At 47.6% G+C, this 19,238-nt stretch overlaps 1 protein-coding gene across 1 annotated transcript in view; it reads right to left on the reverse strand.

The window, feature by feature from the left end:
• Positions 1-19,238, reverse strand: part of LOC119953293 (dynein heavy chain 9, axonemal-like) — a 686,444-nt gene that overhangs the window by 310,168 nt on the left and 357,038 nt on the right. The window contains exons 45-46 of the mRNA XM_038777408.1: positions 6,586-6,709; positions 2,459-2,601 (exon numbers count right to left, since the gene is read on the reverse strand). Of these exons, the coding sequence (XP_038633336.1) occupies positions 2,459-2,601; positions 6,586-6,709 (267 nt within the window). The remainder of the gene's footprint in view (positions 1-2,458; positions 2,602-6,585; positions 6,710-19,238) is intronic.

A 19,238-nucleotide genomic window follows, 5' to 3' on the forward strand; every position in this document is an offset into this window, starting at 1 on the left:
TGTAGCGATCGGCGATGGCATAGAGGGAGCCGGTAGCATAGAAGTTCAGAGCGACCGTCACCTTGATGGCTACCGGGATCGCGTGTCCTCCCCCCGTTCCACGTGGGGCGAGGTGCGACAGGAGTTCGCAGATATGTATCACCGTCTGCCTACTCAGCCGGAGTCTTCTCCTGCAGGTGATGTCCGGCATTGTTAGGAAAGAGACCCGGACACGGTACACCCTCGGATTTGGTCGTCGCCTCTGACGCCGTGGCTGCACCCTCACTCTCTCCTCTTCCTCTTCCTCCTCCTCCTCCTCCTCCTCCTCCTCCCCCCCCCCCCCCCCCCCCCCCCCCCTCCCCCCCCCCCCCCCCCCATGCTGCTCGACGACTGGCAACTCCTCGGCCCTTCCCTCTGCTGCTGCAGCTGGCCCTGCCGCCACTGCGGGTTGTGGGTGTGGATGCTGCTGCATCTCCAAATCCAGTAGAGCGGCCCCAACCACTGCGCAGAACATAGCCGTTCTGTTCCCATGCATCGTGCTAACCTACAGAAGGGTGGTAGGAGGCAGAGAAACGGGACATGTTAGACGGACGTTAGTCGACACCGCGGCAGCCGCCAGCCATGGGATACCAGTGTGTCCCGGTGGCCTGGTCGCGCTGCTGACACGCGGTCAGCCTAACCCCTGGTCACTTTCTGCATCCAACGGCCAGTAAACTATGGCCTCCTCACGGGTGCGTCAGTGGCCTGTGGCCGGAAGCCACAGGGGAACCAGCGGCCGTGTCCTCGTCACCTGCACACCATGGCATGCTGGCAGACATTTTGTTACGGGGTTAGACGGCTCACTCTCTACCTCACCCCCCCCCTCCGTCGCCCCCCACTGCCTCCTCCGTCTCCCCCACTGCCCCCTCCGTCTCCCCCACTGCCCCCTCCGTCTCCCCCACTGCCCCCTCCGTCTCCCCCACTGCCTCCCCCGTCTCCCCCACTGCCTCCCCCGTCTCCCCCCCACTGCCCCCGTTCTGGACCCCCTCCCGTTCCCAGGGATGCCTTCCCCGTTGTGGCCAGACTCGAGCGGTGCGCTGAACGGTGCGCTGAGCGGTGCGCAGAGTGGTGCCCTGACCTCCTCCAAGCAGTCGTCAGCCAGGCCGACTGGTTGACGAATTTAAAAAGCAGGTGTGTTTCACGACGTCCAAACAGGGCGCCATGACGTCGGGACTTCGGCCCATCCGGGCCGGTGAATAGCGGGGGGGCTCTCAGTGGCGATTCTGGTCGTGTCAGGGGCGGGAAGGAGGCGTTTGTCGGGAAACGCGACTCCGACAATTTGCGGGGTTCGGAGAATAGCGGGAGGGCGTCGGAACAGCGTCGCCGTAAAAATTTCCGACGCCCGCTATTCTCCGAACCGTCGTGAGTCCGGAGAATCGCGCCCCTTAAGTCAGCCAAATTTTATTTTCAGAATATTGTCCCCTTAATTTATGTTGTGCATTTGAAATTAGTGAAATGAACAAAACTATGCAGCAAGTCTTCCCAGAAAAACTTGGTTAGAATATACTTAGAAAGTGAAAAAATGTTAACATAACCGGTCCTCGATCCATTTGTGCTATGAAATGCATTAATACCTCTGTCATAATGCATTGCCTCCAACCACCAATATGTTTTAGAGTCTGCAACGAAGAAGCAGGTTTAGATGTGTATATTAATCAAACATTGGGCTCACAGTCTCCAAAGTAGAGTAAGAAATGAGTTAGTTAATAGGGTTTACCCTTGAATGTCTTTCAACGAAACCTGATAATGGCATTTGACAGCAGGACATTAATATTGCATTAACTCATAATAAATTGACAGTCCAAATTAAGCCTTCAATTCTTTCTGTTGTGTTCACTAATAGTGAAATTGCAAGCTCTACCAAGAATCAGCACAGGGTTAGTCCATTAAAGATTGTTTAAGATTGTTAGAACTCGGCATCAACCTTTGCAGCATTTGGCATAGGACTCTGGATTCCGGCTTAAGCTTGGACTGACTGACTGATGAAAATGGGTGCTGTTCACCTCAGGAAAGCTTTCCAACACAATCCTGACTGGCAATTTTGCTAAAATTGGAAATCCCATTTGCAGAAGTCAGGTGGAAAATTGTCATGTTGTTTTAATTCTTCATCAGAAACATCTCACCCATTTTGAGGTGCTGGCTCACCTTGCTGGGTCCCACCTGCGCTTACCAGCATGTTGTATTTTGAATGCACAAGCGTGACTCAGTATTCAGTCAAAGTAACTCAAACAATCCTCCTTTTGATTCCAATTTCTTTACGCAAATACTCAAGGTAATATTTACTTTCGACCATAATATCATTTGGTATTTCCTTCTTTGGCAAGTCAATTGTTAAATTAATGAGCTAGGTTTTTTCAGTCTTTGAACAAGCTTTCAATCATTGGGGCAACTTTGGAATCAGAAATTAAAGGAAAAGGAACATCCTTTGGTTTAGAATTACCTTTAGTTGCCTCCTGACACGATCTATGAAGAATTTCCAGCAATTCTCCCTGGTATCCAGCAATCCCTGCTCTTTGACCTCATTCCGCACATTGTTGATGATATTTTCCACTTCTTCATCAGGTAACAGGTCAGGGATTTCGCCTGTGGGTGGTGGGTGTTTGGTGGTGGTGGTGGTGGGTTGGGGGGGGGGGGGGGTAAAGTCCATTAAGAAATTTGTATAAAACAGTGTTCAATAATCATCAATATTGATACTTGATGAAAAAAACCCATACACATCCTCAGGCACCCATTAAAATAAAGCAGTGCCCATTTTTCATTCCGTACAAAGATTGTTGTTGGCGAAGAAAAAGCAATTTGCATTTACTTATTTATTAAGAGATATTTATGCAGTTAAGATGGAAAGTTCATTTGCAACGGCTTCCTGCCCAAGGGCACCTTTCAGATGCAGCAGTGAAGATAGAATGGGAGTCACACAAATCAAAGTGATACATCTGTTGACATTTTGAACTGCCTACTTTATTGCTGCTGTCATTTACCAATAAAATCTAATGCTACCTTAGCCCTGCTCACAGAGTCACATCAATGAAGGTTGAACAAGCCACTCAATTCATTTTTCCCCGTATTTACTATCATCAATACGCTCATAGCACATTACCATCATTCTTGAAAACAACTGTATTTGCAGTTCCTGGAAAAATATTTAATTGCCCTACATAAATAGTTCACTATTGTTAACAGAGTTTTGTTTCAAATGGAAGGTGGACCAGTTTGTGACAGGATCAGAGACTGCAGCAGATAGAAGTGGATTAATAGATTAATATGCAGGATCAGTGTGATCCCCTGGACAGGTGTCAACCATCTGAGGGGATCAGAGAGTCTTTTCTCCTATTTTCAGCCCTACATTTTTCCCAGGTCTTTTTTTTAACCATTCCTGGGAGATTGTTTAACTGTGGGGAAAGGGGTAAGGGGTATTTAGTTGTGATGTTCCACCACCATGAGTATCAAGCAGGATTAAAGGACCGCCCAGTCTTTTCCTGCCCATCATTTCCATATGCTCATATAATGAAGCAAATCCATTCATTTCTTTCTCACGGCACCAGAAACACAATTCAAATGCACAGTAATATCTCCTGCCGCTGGAAAACGGTTGAAAATGACTCCGGACTTTTTCCTCGAAAGCCCAGGGTAATTCCCCGTTTTCGAGGGGGCTAGCAGAACCCCGGCGTGCGTCTCGCAGCTCTGGCTGTCAGCGAGGCCCTGCTGTACAGACCGCGCGGCCATGCATGCGCACAGCGGCCCAGCTCAGGCATGGGCGCCGCCGACATGGTGGTGCCACGCAGTGGGCCAGCACGGAGGAAGATAGGTCACTCCCCCAGATTGTGATGGCCCGCCGATCGGTGGCCCCCGATCGCGGGGCTGCCCATCGTCGAGGCCCCCCCTGGCGTCTGATCCCCATGCCCCCCCACCAAAATGCCCACATCAGCTGCGACTCCGAGTTCCCGCCGGGTGGAACCACATTAGAGCCATGACGGCAGGACTCGGCGGGCACTCAGCCTGTCAAGCGCGGAGAATCGCTTGTGGGGGGACCGCTTCCAACCGGCACCGTGCCGATCACACGCGCGTGAATGGCGCCCATTCTCCTGTTGCCGGAGAATTGTGTGCCGGTGTGGGAGCCTATTTTGGGTAATTCTCCCGCCCGCGCCGAGTGCGATTTTGGCGCAGGGGTCAGAGAATCCCGCCCTCTTCCATCCCTCCACTTATGATTTTCACACCCTTCCACCCGTCTGTGTTTGTCTACCTTGTGTGTGTATCGAGGTGGGGGAAAGTTAAAGCGGGTATTAGGTATTAGTTGCCGTTTACCTGTTGTATTTACTGCATATTTAATAATAGTTCTTGTTATGAATAAACAGCAAACGTATTTATATTTACAAACCTGGTGATTACAAAACTGTAATTATTGGACAGCTAAGGTCCAAAGAGAACTGTAGTTTGATAAGAATTCACTTGTGTTGTGACTCCGGGGAACATGGGGCTGAAATTGCTCGTGCACTAGCCCAGGGTGTTGTAACAGAAGTACTTACATTACTTATCAAGATAACGTTAGCAATTATTTTCCCAGAAACCCAACCTTCCTTGGATCTAGGATTTTAATGCCGGCGGTTGTCATTTACTGTATCCTGTAACAATTTGCCCTTTCTTCGGTTGACTATCAAAATACGCATTACAGAAAATATTGCATCCACAGTCTACCCAATCTATGGGGCGGGATTCTCCCGTACCCGACAGGGCGGGTGGTCCCGGCGGGACAGAGTGGCGTGAACCACTCCGGCATCAGGCCGCCCCAAAGGTGCGGAATCCTGTACACCTTCAGGGACTAGCCCCCCCCCCCGGAGTGGTTGGCACCCCGCCGGCCGGCGCGATAGGGGCCAGGTGGCATGCCAACAGGCGCCGAAGGGCCTCCGCCGGCCGGCGCGAGTCGGCGCATGCACGGGAGCGCCAGCGCTTGCTGGCGTCATCCCCGCACATGCGCACAGGGATTCACTTCCGCATCGGCCATCGTGGAGGACAACAACGGCTGATGCTGAAGGAATAGAGTGCCCCCATGGCACAGGCCGGCCATTGGATTGGTGGGCCCCGAAGGTGGGCCAGGCCACCGTGGGGGCACCTCCCGGGGCAAGATCCCCCCGCAACCCGCCAGGAAACCCGGAGCCCGCCCACGTCGCCAGGTCCCGCTGGTAAGGGACCTACTCTGATTTATGCCGGCGGGACCAGTTATAGGCGGGCGGGACTTCGGCCCATTGCGGGCCGGAGAATTCGGGTGGCCCTGGCACCCATTGAGTCGCGCTGGACCCTGCCATTCTCCGAGGTGGGTGGCACGACTCTTGCCGGACCAGTTTTTGGGGGGCAGGAGAATTGGGAGGACGCTGGGGCGGGATTCACGCCGTCCCCGGCGATTCTCCCACCCGGTGGGGGGGTCGGAGAATCCCACCCAAGATCTATTCCCCAGAAGGAAAAAAGCAGTAAAACAGGGAAATAAGAATACTGGTCCAAACTGTTTTTTCCTTCTGAGAGGGGTTACCAAACTTGGTTCTGCGGCAGGGGTTACGTGGCAGGCCACTTCATCTATGCTGTTCCCCAGAATACAGCCATGAAATCTTCTCTCTCAAGGTTCAAGATCTCATCAAATCTTCTCAATTATATTCTAGACTGGTACACATTCCAACCAGAATTCTCCTCTGTCATCTGTTCAAATGGTGTTCTACCAATTGTAGTGAATATGAATACTTAATATTTCTTTGCTTTGCCCATAATTTTAACATGGAGCAGCTTATTGTATAAATGGGTTTACACGTTTCTCAAAATTCCAGATAAAAGATTTGATGGAGGCACATTGAGCATTTGTATGCTAACATACTGTCTGAAAGGGTGGTGGAGGCAGAGACCTTCATAACATTTGAGAAGTATTCAGATGTGCACTTGTGATGCCAAGGATACAAGGCTATGGGCCAAGTGCTGGAAAATGGGGTTAGAATACTTTGGTGATTGTTTTTGACCGGCGCAGATGCAATGGGCCGAAGGGCCTTTTCTATGCTGTGGACGTCCATGACTCCATTTGAAGACTCTACTTTCAAGGCGTACAGATATATATTTTTGAGTTAACTCTTAATTTTCCAATAATGCTATATTTATCTACATTACCAATCTTGAACCAACTGTGCCGAGAGTAGCATTTTGGTTCATGGCATTATTAATTAAGGTGGGAGGCTCTACCATGGTAAAAAGAACACTGTACATTTACAAAGGATGATTATTAATATTCGCATAGCTTTGCGCTCTTAAAACAAGATTTACGGCCTCCCTGCAGCATGTCTTCTGACAGCCGAGTCGGCTCTCCGGCAGAATCTTATCGTCTCGCCGATGTCTACAAAGTTTTGCGTGGCCCGTTTGGGGAGGGAGCACACCTTCAGCAGGACTGGAAGATTCCATCGGCGGGAAGAGCTGGAAAATCCAGCCCATAAATTCTCATTTGGAAATTTGGTATGTGGCAACATACAATTGAACAAGATGTATAAAAGCTTGAAAACATTTTAAAATGCCTCCCTGGGAATGAAAAGGATACCTCACCTGATGCCAGCAGGTCATTCACAAGCACTAAAAACTTTTCATCAGATACTTGCGCGTCTGTCATTAGGAATACAGTGCCAACATTCTTGACTCCGGCATTTATACACAGGTTAGCAAGGTCAACCTGTAAAGGAAGAAGCCAGGTTATTTACAAGACTGTGCTTAAGAAATGAAAAAATGAAAATCGCTTATTGTCACGAGTAGACTTCAAATGAAGTTACTGTGAAAAGCCCCGAGTCGCCACATTCCGGCGCCTGTTCGAGAACCCACTTGTAGAGTACATCTTAAATTTTCAAGCTGTATCAAGACAATTAACAGCCATAAAATACTTTTGAAAGTGTAGTTATTGTTATGTCAGGGAGTGTGGTAACCAGATATGCACACAAGCAGCAAGGTCCCAACAATGAGATCAATAACCAAAGAAATCTGTTTCTTATCAGTGATAGTTTATCTTTAGATGCCAATGAAGATGCAAGAACTCCCTGCTTTTCTTCAAATAGTGATATAGGATATTTTAAATTCACATGAAAGATGGTTCACAGAACCTAGGTTAATCATCATATCCAAAATACAATACAGCGCACTCCCAGTGCAATATTCAAGCGCCATTCTAGATTTTGTGCTCAATTGTGTGGAGGGTAATTTGAAATTTGACGCAGAGGCAATAGTGCTACCACTGAGCCAAGGATGACTCCCAAGTACAGGATAACATGTAGACAGGAATGCGTTGCAACAAAGATAATAATAAACAGATTAGTGTGTGATATACAAGATAACACATAGACAAACTTAGAAGAAAATGCAAACTGAAATGGGTTACACAAAAGCTAACACAGAGTGGATTATACATTAGATACCAGGCAGACATCAGGAGGCTATACAGAAGATAACATGCAGATGGAAGTAGGTTGCACTGAAGATAAGGTCGACAGAAGTGAGTTTCACAGTAAAAACATCAGAGAGGGATCAGTTGCAGACAGCAACAAACTGAGGGACTTATCTGTCATTAAAAGCAGCAAGATTAAAGTTTCAGCCATTTACTAGAGACACATAGGGTGGAAACTTACTGGGGAGGTGGTTCTGACACCAGGACAGGAGGATGTCAGGTCTGGGTGACGAGATTCCACCTTCAGCTGTCTCGCCGGATGTGGGGTGGAGGTAGCAGGGGCCTACCCACCACTGTCTCTAAATGTATTCGAAAAACACCTCAAGTTTGAGGTGGCACCACGGTCCCTCTCCTAAATCGGCAGCATCCCTGTCTACCAGGGGGCTGCCATTCTTCTCAGGCTGCACGCCCGCTGCTTGGGCTTCCAGGCTCGAAAACCCACCCACTCTCCTTATTAGGACGGCAGTCATGGAGACAACTAATTAGGAGATTGCCTCGTGTAAGATCGCAGCAATGGGCGAACTGTCAGCAAATGTAGGGTCAGGATTCGGAAAGAGTCTCAATCAGTGATTATTTTTTAAATGGTTAATATCCTGCTCAAAAACCCTGGTTCAACATACACCCAGATTTGAGTTATTCAGCACCATGTCGACAGAAAGTTGACAGCAGCAAGATGGATCAGGGCGAGAAATATTGCCATCAGTATTCATATTCAGTTTTACAGTGTATCACACTGAAACATATAAAAACATGAAATATGCAAAAAATATATCGGCCACTGGAGCACACAATCTAGTCGCATTTACTATCTCATTGCTGTACAGAATAATTTTATTTAACTTAATAATATCTTCCATTACATAGTTCTCAAGATCAGATCACTGTAAGGAATGAGATTTATGGCCATAGAAAACGAGAGTTATCACAAACCTATTTCAACATCTGGAGCTGGAACGGTTTGTAAATATGAGACGTGCCAAATCAGTGATACATACAAATGGAATTGACTGAAGCTCACTTTATATCAGTGAGACCTGACAAATACTAATACGACATTGAGGTTCTTTTTTCTTTTCGTCTTCCTTTTACTCACCAATACTGCCTTTAACTTGAAAAGGAAAGACTCGCATTCATATAGCGCATTTCATGAACGCAGAATGTCTCAAAGTGTTTTACAGCTAATGAAGTATTTTTTTAACATGTAGTCCTGGCGGCACGGTAGCACAGTGATTAGCGCTGTTGCTTCACAGCCAGGGACTCGGGTTCGATTCCCGATTGGGTCACTATCTGTGCAGAGTGTGCACGTTCTCCCCATGTCTGTATGGGTTTCCTCTGGGCGCTCGGTTTCCGCCCACAAGTCCGGAAAGACGTGCTTGTTAGGTGAATTGGACATTCTGAATTCTCCCTCTGTGTACCTGAACAGGTGCTGTAGTGTGGCAACTAGGGGAGTTTCACAGTAACTTCATTGCAGTGTTAATGTAAGCCTACTTGTGACACTAATAAAGATAATTATTGTATTATTGTTGTAATGTGACATAATTCACAGAGAGTGAGCCCTTCCAAACAGCAATGTGGGACCAATTCATTCACACCAGTGTGGTGAGTGAAGAATAAATATTGACCAGGACACAAAGGAGAATTCTTTGAAAAGGTGCAGTCAAGTCTTTGACATCCATCTGAGCGGGCAGACTGGGCCTTGTCCAAAGCAAAGTGCCTCTGGCAGTGCAACACTCCCTCAGCATTGCAGTGAAGCATCTGCCAAGGTTTTTGTGATGACGTCATGAGTTGGATTTGAAGACGTTGGCTCAGCGAGGAGACGATTACCAACTAAGGCACAATTTGGAAGGTTTGAAAAATAGAAGACCTTAATTGCCACTTTGCAATCGACTGACCAACATATACATTTCATTCCACCCTCCACCTTGAAGTAGAATACTTTATCTTCATTAACTGCTCCACCTGGCTCCATACCTGACAGCTGGCAGAGATCCATCAAGGACAAGGGAGTTTACGTTTGAGACTAACATAAGAACTCAGTTCCAGAATTTTATGTTTGAGTACTTTCTCCTTCCCAATTAAAATTGTTATCCGATATCAGGCGCTGTGAAATTGTTTGACGGAATCATACCAAAACTGTAAGGCTCAGACTGAAAAATGGCGTGTAACTCTCCCGTTGCACAGGCCAGTTATCTCTCCAAATATTGAGCCTCTTAGAGAAAATGAAATGAGTGGGCGTGGTTTACGAGCTTAATTCTGGTAGAGTGAGGTCTGATAGAGCTGACAACTGGCTCTACAGAGATCAGGATGCCATCTTTAATGCGTGCCTAGATCTCATTGCAGTTTAACGGCCCCCGGCCTCCACCATGGAGGTATCGGTGGCTCCCTCCCCACCCCTGACAATCCTCGGCAAAATGAATATTTAGTGAGGGAGGATCATGTGGTACGGGATCTACAAATAACATGGAAACTGATGAACAACAAATGAAAGGCCGTGAGCCTCATATCGCTGGCAGTGGGGGAGGGTAAAATCAGGAAAAGTGATCTCACCGGCGAGAATCACGTTTCCCAATTCCTGTGGGACTTTCTGCCCCCTCTGCCAATCTCGCGCATGGCTAGTGCGGGCTCAAAATCGTCCCATTCTTTCAGTGTGAAGGGAGATTTGCGCATTATTAGATGATAGATATTACATCCCATCCCGTGGCAGAGTGTCCACGCCGTCGTAAATGCCGTCGTGAACGGGTCGCTACCAGGAGTAATTCTGGCCAGCAGAGCGCTTGAGCGGTTCACGCCGCTCCAGCTGCCGATCCCAGCGTGAACTGTGCACCGCTGGATCCGCGCATGCACAATGGCGACGGCACCAACGTGCGCATGTGCGGTGGCCTCCTTCAACACCCCGGCCCCATCACAACATGGCGCAGGAGTACAGGGCCCAGCCTGTAGGAAAAGAAGCCGGGGGACAGAGAAGCCAGCCCGCTGATCGGTGGGTCCCAATCGCGGGCCAGGCCGCATCAGAGGCCCCCGCTGGGATGGGAACCCCCTTCCCCCACCACAGGCCTCCACCCGACCCTTGCACGCAGAGTTCCTGCCGGCTGCGAGCTGGTGTGGACGGCACCGATGGGACTTGTGTTTTCTTTCACGGCCGCTCGGCCCATCCGGGATGGAGAATCGGCGGGCCGGCCGCATAGAGCGGCCCGCAACCAGCACCGCGCCAATCACACAGTCGCCAATGGTGCCGATTCTCCGTTCTGCGGAGAATCGCGTGCTGGCGCGGGGCGGTGTGGCCCGGTCATGGGGATTCTCCGGCCCGGCCCAAGGCTGGGAGAATCCCGCCCAAGATTTGTCTCTGAAGAGGCTATGTTATTCTCTGCCTTGCTCTAACCAGATGGCTTTGATATGTAGTTTTGATCAGAGAACAACTTGTAAACTAACAAAACTATTTATTTGACACGACAATTGGATTCGACACTTATCCCTAAGAACTAACTGTTGACTAAACACACATAACAATATTCAACTAACATCTATCTCACTATACAGATTAACTGCTCTCTCGTTCTCTCACTATCTTCAGTATTCCGTGCTCTGCTCCTGCTCCTATCGCCTACTCCGACCTTCTGTCCACAAGGCTCAACATCATCCCTTTTTAACTTCTAGGCTTGCTCCCTCTAGTGGCTGTCTTTACACATTTCATTGACCCTTACATTACCTTCATGTATGATAACACCACAGAGGACAGTTCCAGGGGTGGAATTTGCAGATGTTAGGTCTCAAGGTTTGTTGTTCAGTGTGGGACTCTGTACTATTTGTTATCTGCTGATAACAGCGGGGTGGATATATGGATGGCATCCATGGTTGACAGGAGCCAGTAAAATGGCAGGAGTGAGGTGATCAGCGGCTACACCCTCGATATCAGATCACCGATATCACTAATTACAAACCAACATGCATGCTTTTGTAATGTTTGGACAATTTAATTAAGCATTCTGACCTTAATGTGATTGGTTAATTATTCTCATATATTATGCATGATGTAACCTTAATTAATCATCCTGATTGGACATAGATAACTGTTATATTACTGAATTGTAATATAAATATTACTCTTTTGTCTTGCCGAGTTGTATTGAATTCTGATGATAAACAGTCAAAGTCTTCCAGATGATGACAAAATATTTATGGAGTAATATAATAATAACCTCGTGTGTTCTTTCCCTTTAATACTTTGACTAGTAAAACAAATAAGTAAGATTAGATTAAACTAACAATTATGATAATACACTACACTCTGATTTGATCATGTCTTCACTCTTGCTGTTCTCCACACACTCTAACAAAAGAAAGAGCGGGAAACTCCTTTTATAGGACCTGCTAGTGCTGTCATCTAGTGATCATCTGTCTGTACTGACATCACATTAACCAAACATGTATTAACACATACAGAGATCACGACAATAACTAGTAACAAATGATTGGTATATGCTAATTTCTTGTAATCGAATCTTGAAGTAAAACTGTCTGTACTATTATTAAATCTGGGCTTCTCTGGTGTCCCACTTGGAATGCCAGAGGCCCTAGTTATAGCTTGAATAAACTGGATCCTTTACTCCAAGAGCCTTTATTTGATTTCTCATGAGTGGATGAGTGACGTACACGAAGGTCGAATAGCTGTACTTTTTTCCGCAACATCAGTATGCAACTGAAATGAAGCAATGAAGTCTCAACTGTTCTACTAGTCAAGAATACTTGCGCCCAAACAATGCTGTGTCAGTTCCATGGAAAATTCTTTACATATATCTTTTCTAACTTACGTACATGGCATCTCCCACTGTAACCCTGAGGCTAACCCTGAGGCACCACCTCATCAAATCTCTCAACACTCATTTTTCCAAGCAATTAATTTGTTTGAAGTACAGCTACTGTCGGAAATGTGGTAACCATTTGGCACATTGAAATAGTCCAGAAAGAGTGCTACCATGAAAGACATGTAAATCTATTTTTGGTGTCAAGATTTGAGGGAGAAACCGGTCCAGGACATTAGGAGAACTCACAACGGGCAGTTTCCCATCATTGTCAGGGAGGCACATAATGAAAAAGACAGATGGCAAAACAATTGAAAAAAATGAAGGCATGTTTACTTAAGAGCGAGGTCTGCCGAATCTAATCAAGCAAGTCCTGAAGAGCGAGGTCTGCCGAATCTAACAAAGCAAGTCCTGAAGGGTGAGGTCTGCTGAATCTAACCAAGTAAGTCCTGAAGGGTGAGGTCTGACGAATCTAATCAAGCAAGTCCTGAAGAGCGAGGTCTGCCGAATCTAACAAAGCAAGTCCTGAAGGGTGAGGTCTGCTGAATCTAATCAAGCAAGTCCTGAAGAGCGAGGTCTGCCGAATCAGACCAAGTAAGTCCTGAAGAGTGAGGTCTGCCGAATCTGACCAAGCAAGTCCTGAAGAGCGAGGTCTGCAGAATCTAATCAAGTAAGTCCTGAAGAGCGAGGTCTGCCGAATCTAATCAAGTCCTAAAGAGCGAGGTCTGCCGAATCTAACCAAGCAAGTCCTGAAGAGCGAGGTCTGCCGAATCTGACCAAGTAAGTCCTGAAGAGCGAGGTCTGCCGAATCTAATCAAGCAAGTCCTGAAGAGCGAGGTCTGCCGAATCTGACCAAGTAAGTCCTCGCTCTTCAGCGAGGTCTGCCGAATCTGACCAAGTAAGTCCTGAAGAGCGAGGTCTGCCGAATCTGACCAAGCAAGTCCTGAAGAGCGAGGTCTGCCGAATCTAATCAAGTAAGTCCTGAAGAGCGAGGTCTGCCGAATCTAATCAAGCAAATCCTGAAGAGCGAGGTCTGCCGAATCTAACAAAGCAAGTCCTGAAGAGTGAGGTCTGCCGAATCTAACAAAGCAAGTTCTGAAGAGCGAGGTCTGCCGAATCTGACCAAGTAAGTCCTGAAGAGCGAGGTCTGCCGAATCTGACCAAGCAAGTCCTGAAGAGCGAGGTCTGCCGAATCTAATCAAGCAAGTCCTGAAGAGCGAGGTCTGCCGAATCTGACCAAGTAAGTCCTGAAGAGCGAGGTCTGCCGAATCTAATCAAGTCCTAAAGAGCGAGGTCTGCCGAATCTAACCAAGCAAGTCCTGAAGAGCGAGGTCTGCCGAATCTGACCAAGTAAGTCCTGAAGAGCGAGGTCTGCCGAATCTGACCAAGTAAGTCCTGAAGAGCGAGGTCTGCCGAATCTGACCAAGTAAGTCCTGAAGAGCGAGGTCTGCCGAATCTAACCAAGCAAGTTCTGAAGAGTGAGGTCTGCCGAATCTAACAAAGCAAGTCCTGAAGAGTGAGGTCTGCCGAATCTAACAAAGCAAGTTCTGAAGAGTGAGGTCTGCCGAATCTAACAAAGCAAGTTCGGAAGAGTGAGGTCTGCCGAATCTGACCAAGTAAGTCCTGAAGAGCGAGGTCTGCCGAATCTGACCAAGCAAGTCCTGAAGAGCGAGGTCTGCCGAATCTAATCAAGCAAACCCTGAAGAGCGAGGTCTGCCGAATCTAACCAAGCAAGTCCTGAAGAGCGAGGTCTGCCGAATCTAATCAAGCAAACCCTGAAGAGCGAGGTCTGCCGAATCTAATCAAGCAAACCCTGAAGAGCAAGGTCTGTCGAATCTAACCAAGCAAGTCCTGAAGTGAGAGGTCTGCCGAATCTAACAAAGCAAGTCCTGAAGAGCGAGGTCTGCCGAATCTGACCAAGTCCTGAAGAGCGAGGTCTGCCGAATCTAACCAAGCAAATCCTGAAGAGCGAGGTCTGCCGAATCTAATCAAGCAAACCCTGAAGAGCGAGGTCTGCCGAATCTAATCAAGCAAACCCTGAAGAGCAAGGTCTGCCGAATCTAACCAAGCAAGTCCTGAAGTGAGAGGTCTGCCGAATCTAACAAGGCAAGTCCTGAAGAGCGAGGTCTGCCGAATCTGACCAAGTCCTGAAGAGCGAGGTCTGCAGAATCTAACCAAGTAAGTACTGAAGAGCAAGGTCTGCCGAATCTAACCAAGCAAATCCTGAAGAGCGAGGTCTGCCGAATCTGACCAAGTAAGTCCTGAAGAGCGAGGTCTGCTGAATCTAACAAAGCAAGTCCTGAAGGGTGAGGTCTGCTGAATCTAATCAAGCAAGTCCTGAAGAGCGAGGTCTGCCGAATCAGACCAAGTAAGTCCTGAAGAGTGAGGTCTGCCGAATCTGACCATGCAAGTCCTGAAGAGCGAGGTCTGCAGAATCTAATCAAGTAAGTCCTGAAGAGCGAGGTCTGCCGAATCTAATCAAGTCCTAAAGAGCGAGGTCTGCCGAATCTAACCAAGCAAGTCCTGAAGAGCGAGGTCTGCCGAATCTGACCAAGTAAGTCCTGAAGAGCGAGGTCTGCCGAATCTGACCAAGTAAGTCCTGAAGAGCGAGGTCTGCCGAATCTAATCAAGCAAGTCCTGAAGTGCGAGGTCTGCCGAATCTGACCAAGTAAGTCCTGAAGAGCGAGGTCTGCCGAATCTGACCAAGTAAGTCCTGAAGAGCGAGGTCTGCCGAATCTGACCAAGCAAGTCCTGAAGAGCGAGGTCTGCCGAATCTAATCAAGTAAGTCCTGAAGAGCGAGGTCTGCCGAATCTAATCAAGCAAATCCTGAAGAGCGAGGTCTGCCGAATCTAACCAAGCAAGTTCTGAAGAGTGAGGTCTGCCGAATCTGACCAAGCAAGTCCTGAAGAGCGAGGTCTGCCGAATCTGACCAAGTAAGTCCAAAAGAGCGAGGTCTGCCGAATCTAACCAAGCAAGTCCTGAAGAGCGAGGTCTGCCGAATCTGACCAAGTAAGTCCTGAAGAGCAAGGTCTGCCGAATCTAACCAAGCAAGTTCTGAAGAGTGAGGTCTGCCGAATCTAACAAAGCAAGTCCTGAAGAGTGAGGTCTGCCGAATCTAACAAAGCAAGTTCTGAAGAGTGAGGTCTGCCGAATCTAACAAAGCAAGTTCTGAAGAGTGAGGTCTGCCGAATCTAATCAAGCAAGTCCTGAAGAGCGAGGTCTGCCGAATCTAATCAAGCAAACCCTGAAGAGCGAGGTCTGCCGAATCTAACCAAGCAAGTCCTGAAGAGCGAGGTCTGCCGAATCTAATCAAGCAAACCCTGAAGAGCGAGGTCTGCCGAATCTAACAAAGCAAGTCGTGAAGTGAGAGGTCTGCCGAATCTAACAAAGCAAGTCCTGAAGAGCGAGGTCTGCCGTATCTGACCAAGTCCTGAAGAGCGAGGTCTGCCGAATCTAACCAAGTAAGTCCTGAAGAGCAAGGTCTGCCGAATCTAACCAAGCAAATCCTGAAGAGCGAGGTCTGCCGAATCTAACAAAGCAAGTCCTGAAGGGTGAGGTCTGCTGAATCTAATCAAGCAAGTCCTGAAGAGCGAGGTCTGCCGAATCAGACCAAGTAAGTCCTGAAGAGTGAGGTCTGCCGAATCTGACCAAGCAAGTCCTGAAGAGCGAGGTCTGCAGAATCTAATCAAGTAAGTCCTGAAGAGCGGGGTCTGCCGAATCTAATCAAGTCCTAAAGAGCGAGGTCTGCCGAATCTAACCAAGCAAGTCCTGAAGAGCGAGGTCTGCCGAATCTGACCAAGTAAGTCCTGAAGAGCGAGGTCTGCCGAATCTGACCAAGCAAGTCCTGAAGAGCGAGGTCTGCCGAATCTAATCAAGCAAGTCCTGAAGAGCGAGGTCTGCCGAATCTGACCAAGTAAGTCCTGAAGAGCGAGGTCTGCCGAATCTGACCAAGTAAGTCCTGAAGAGCGAGGTCTGCCGAATCTGACCAAGCAAGTCCTGAAGAGCGAGGTCTGCCGAATCTAATCAAGTAAGTCCTGAAGAGCGAGGTCTGCCGAATCTAATCAAGCAAATCCTGAAGAGCGAGGTCTGCCGAATCTAACCAAGCAAGTTCTGAAGAGTGAGGTCTGCCGAATCTAACAAAGCAAGTCCTGAAGAGTGAGGTCTGCCGAATCTAACAAAGCAAGTTCTGAAGAGCGAGGTCTGCCGAATCTGACCAAGTAAGTCCTGAAGAGCGAGGTCTGCCGAATCTGACCAAGCAAGTCCTGAAGAGCGAGGTCTGCCGAATCTAATCAAGCAAGTCCTGAAGAGCGAGGTCTGCCGAATCTGACCAAGTAAGTCCTAAAGAGCGAGGTCTGCCGAATCTAACCAAGCAAGTCCTGAAGAGCGAGGTCTGCCGAATCTGACCAAGTAAGTCCTGAAGAGCGAGGTCTGCCGAATCTAACCAAGCAAGTTCTGAAGAGTGAGGTCTGCCGAATCTAACAAAGCAAGTCCTGAAGAGTGAGGTCTGCCGAATCTAACAAAGCAAGTTCTGAAGAGTGAGGTCTGCCGAATCAAATCAAGTCCTGAAGAGCGAGGTCTGCCGATTCTAATCAAGCAAACCCTGAAGAGCGAGGTCTGCCGAATCTAACCAAGCAAGTCCTGAAGAGCGAGGTCTGCCGAATCTAATCAAGCAAACCCTGAAGAGCGAGGTCTGCCGATTCTAATCAAGCAAACCCTGAAGAGCGAGGTCTGCCGAATCTAACCAAGCAAGTCCTGAAGAGCGAGGTCTGCCGAATCTAATCAAGCAAACCCTGAAGAGCGAGGTCTGCCGAATCTAATCAAGCAAACCCTGAAGAGCGAGGTCTGCCGAATCTAACCAAGCAAGTCCTGAAGTGAGAGGTCTGCCGAATCTAACAAAGCAAGTCCTGAAGAGCGAGGTCTGCCGAATCTGACCAAGTCCTGAAGAGCGAGGTCTGCCGAATCTAACCAAGTAAGTCCTGAAGAGCAAGGTCTGCCGAATCTAACCAAGCAAATCCTGAAGAGCGAGGTCTGCCGAATCTGACCAAGTAAGTCCTGAAGAGCGAGGTCTGCCGAATCTAATCAAACAAATCCTGAAGAGCGAGGTCTGCCGAATCTGACCAAGTCCTGAAGAGCGAGGTCTGCCAAATCTAACCAAGGAAATCCTGAAGAGCGAGATCTGCCGAATCTAACCAAGTCCTGAAGAGCGAGGTCTGCCGAATCTAATCAAGCAAATCCTGAAGAGCGAGGTCTGCCGAATCTGACCAAGCACGTCCTGAAGAGCGAGGTCTGCCGAATCTAATCAAGCAAATCCTGAAGAGCGATGTCTGCCGAATCTAACCAAGCAAATCCTGAAGAGCGAGGTCTGCCGAATCTAACCAAGCAAGTCCTGAAGAACGATGTCTGCCGAATCTAATCAAGCAAATCCTGAAGAGCGAAGTCTGCCGAATCTGACCAAGTCCTGAAGAGCGAGGTCTGCCGAATCTAACCAAGCAAATCCTGAAGAGCGAGGTCTGCCGAATCTAATCAAGCAAGTCTTGAAGAGCGAGGTCTGCCGAATCTGACCAAGTAAGTCCTGAAGAGCGAGGTCTGCTGAATCTAACCAAGTAAGTCCTGAAGAGCGAGGTCTGCCAAATCTAACCAAGTAAGCCCTGATGGGATGATTTTCAAAACTGAGGGAATCTATAAGTAAGATTTGAAAGGGAGACTTGGCTTTTCATCCACTCCTCACTCCCCAGCAAGTGATTAGCTTACATGGCTCTGGCACACAGAAGGTTCTTAATTCAGGTTCAATTTGGGATAAAAGAACTAATCAGGAAAATAAGCAAAAGCATTTGCAGCAGCAATTAACTTCAGAATCAGTTTTCTTTACAGTTCAAAGATTTGCAGGTTAGGTGAATTGGCCATGATCAGTACCTGGGGATAGGGTTGGAGAATGAGCCTAGCTAGGGTGTTCTTTCAGAGGGTTGGTGCAGACTTCATGGGCCAAATAGTCCCCTTCTGCACTGTAGGGATTCTATGAAACCCAAAGACCTCCACTGACTTGCGTTACATTCTCCTCTTTTTCTGTCAACATTTGATCATTTGATTACCCCCTTAGACCAAAAGAGCCCATTTTAAGCTATTCTTTAATCCCCTCCATCACTTTGCATTCATTTTTTTTCCTAGCAGTTGTTGGTGCAAACGAATTTCAATCAAATGAGGCACCTAGATCACATTAAGTGGTAATCTCCTTCATAACATACCAATAGACCATATTAAGTCAACAGATCTTCATTGAGGAATAAATGGCTTCTCTGATCCACAATCACTTAAATGGTGTCCCTCATACTCATTCCATTTGGAAGATTCTGTTCCTGAAGCAGATTGTTCCGCACCTTTAGGGGGGATCATTTTGTGCAAAGCAAGGCACTCACATTTTGATTCTTAGTTAAAGTCAATGTGGTTGTTGAGGTTTCATAAGGTGGAGCTGAAACACAATCAGTGGGGTCACCTTTTATATGGGATGCCTTGCCAGGGACCAGTTGATTCACAGTATTGTTTATTTACGACTGATGTATTTTGCTTAATGGGAATGATCGGATAAATCGGACAAGTTAACATCAACCTGAGGTTATCGTAATTGACTTTGAAAAGGAACTGTGTAAAGTCTTAATTTACTGCACAAGGCATGAAACATTAAGAGGATACATTGATAGTAATGAAATGGTTTACATATATAATCACAGTCTATAACATTTAGGGCTAAACACTGGAACAATGAAGGTCTCAGGTAGAAACTCAACAAGGACAAGCTATTTTTGTGTTTCTTTTGATTTATCATGGGAGAAACAGTCATTTTTCTCCAGTTGTCTCTCTCATGTTCTCAGGTTACGATCACATACTGGGCTATAGTCAAACAGGCACAGAGCAATATTTTAGTATGGTACCCACGTGACCATTAATCAGAACAGGTGTTTCAGCTTATTCT

This window comes from Scyliorhinus canicula, chromosome 18, assembly GCF_902713615.1.
Source record: "Scyliorhinus canicula chromosome 18, sScyCan1.1, whole genome shotgun sequence".
NCBI lineage: Eukaryota > Metazoa > Chordata > Chondrichthyes > Carcharhiniformes > Scyliorhinidae > Scyliorhinus > Scyliorhinus canicula.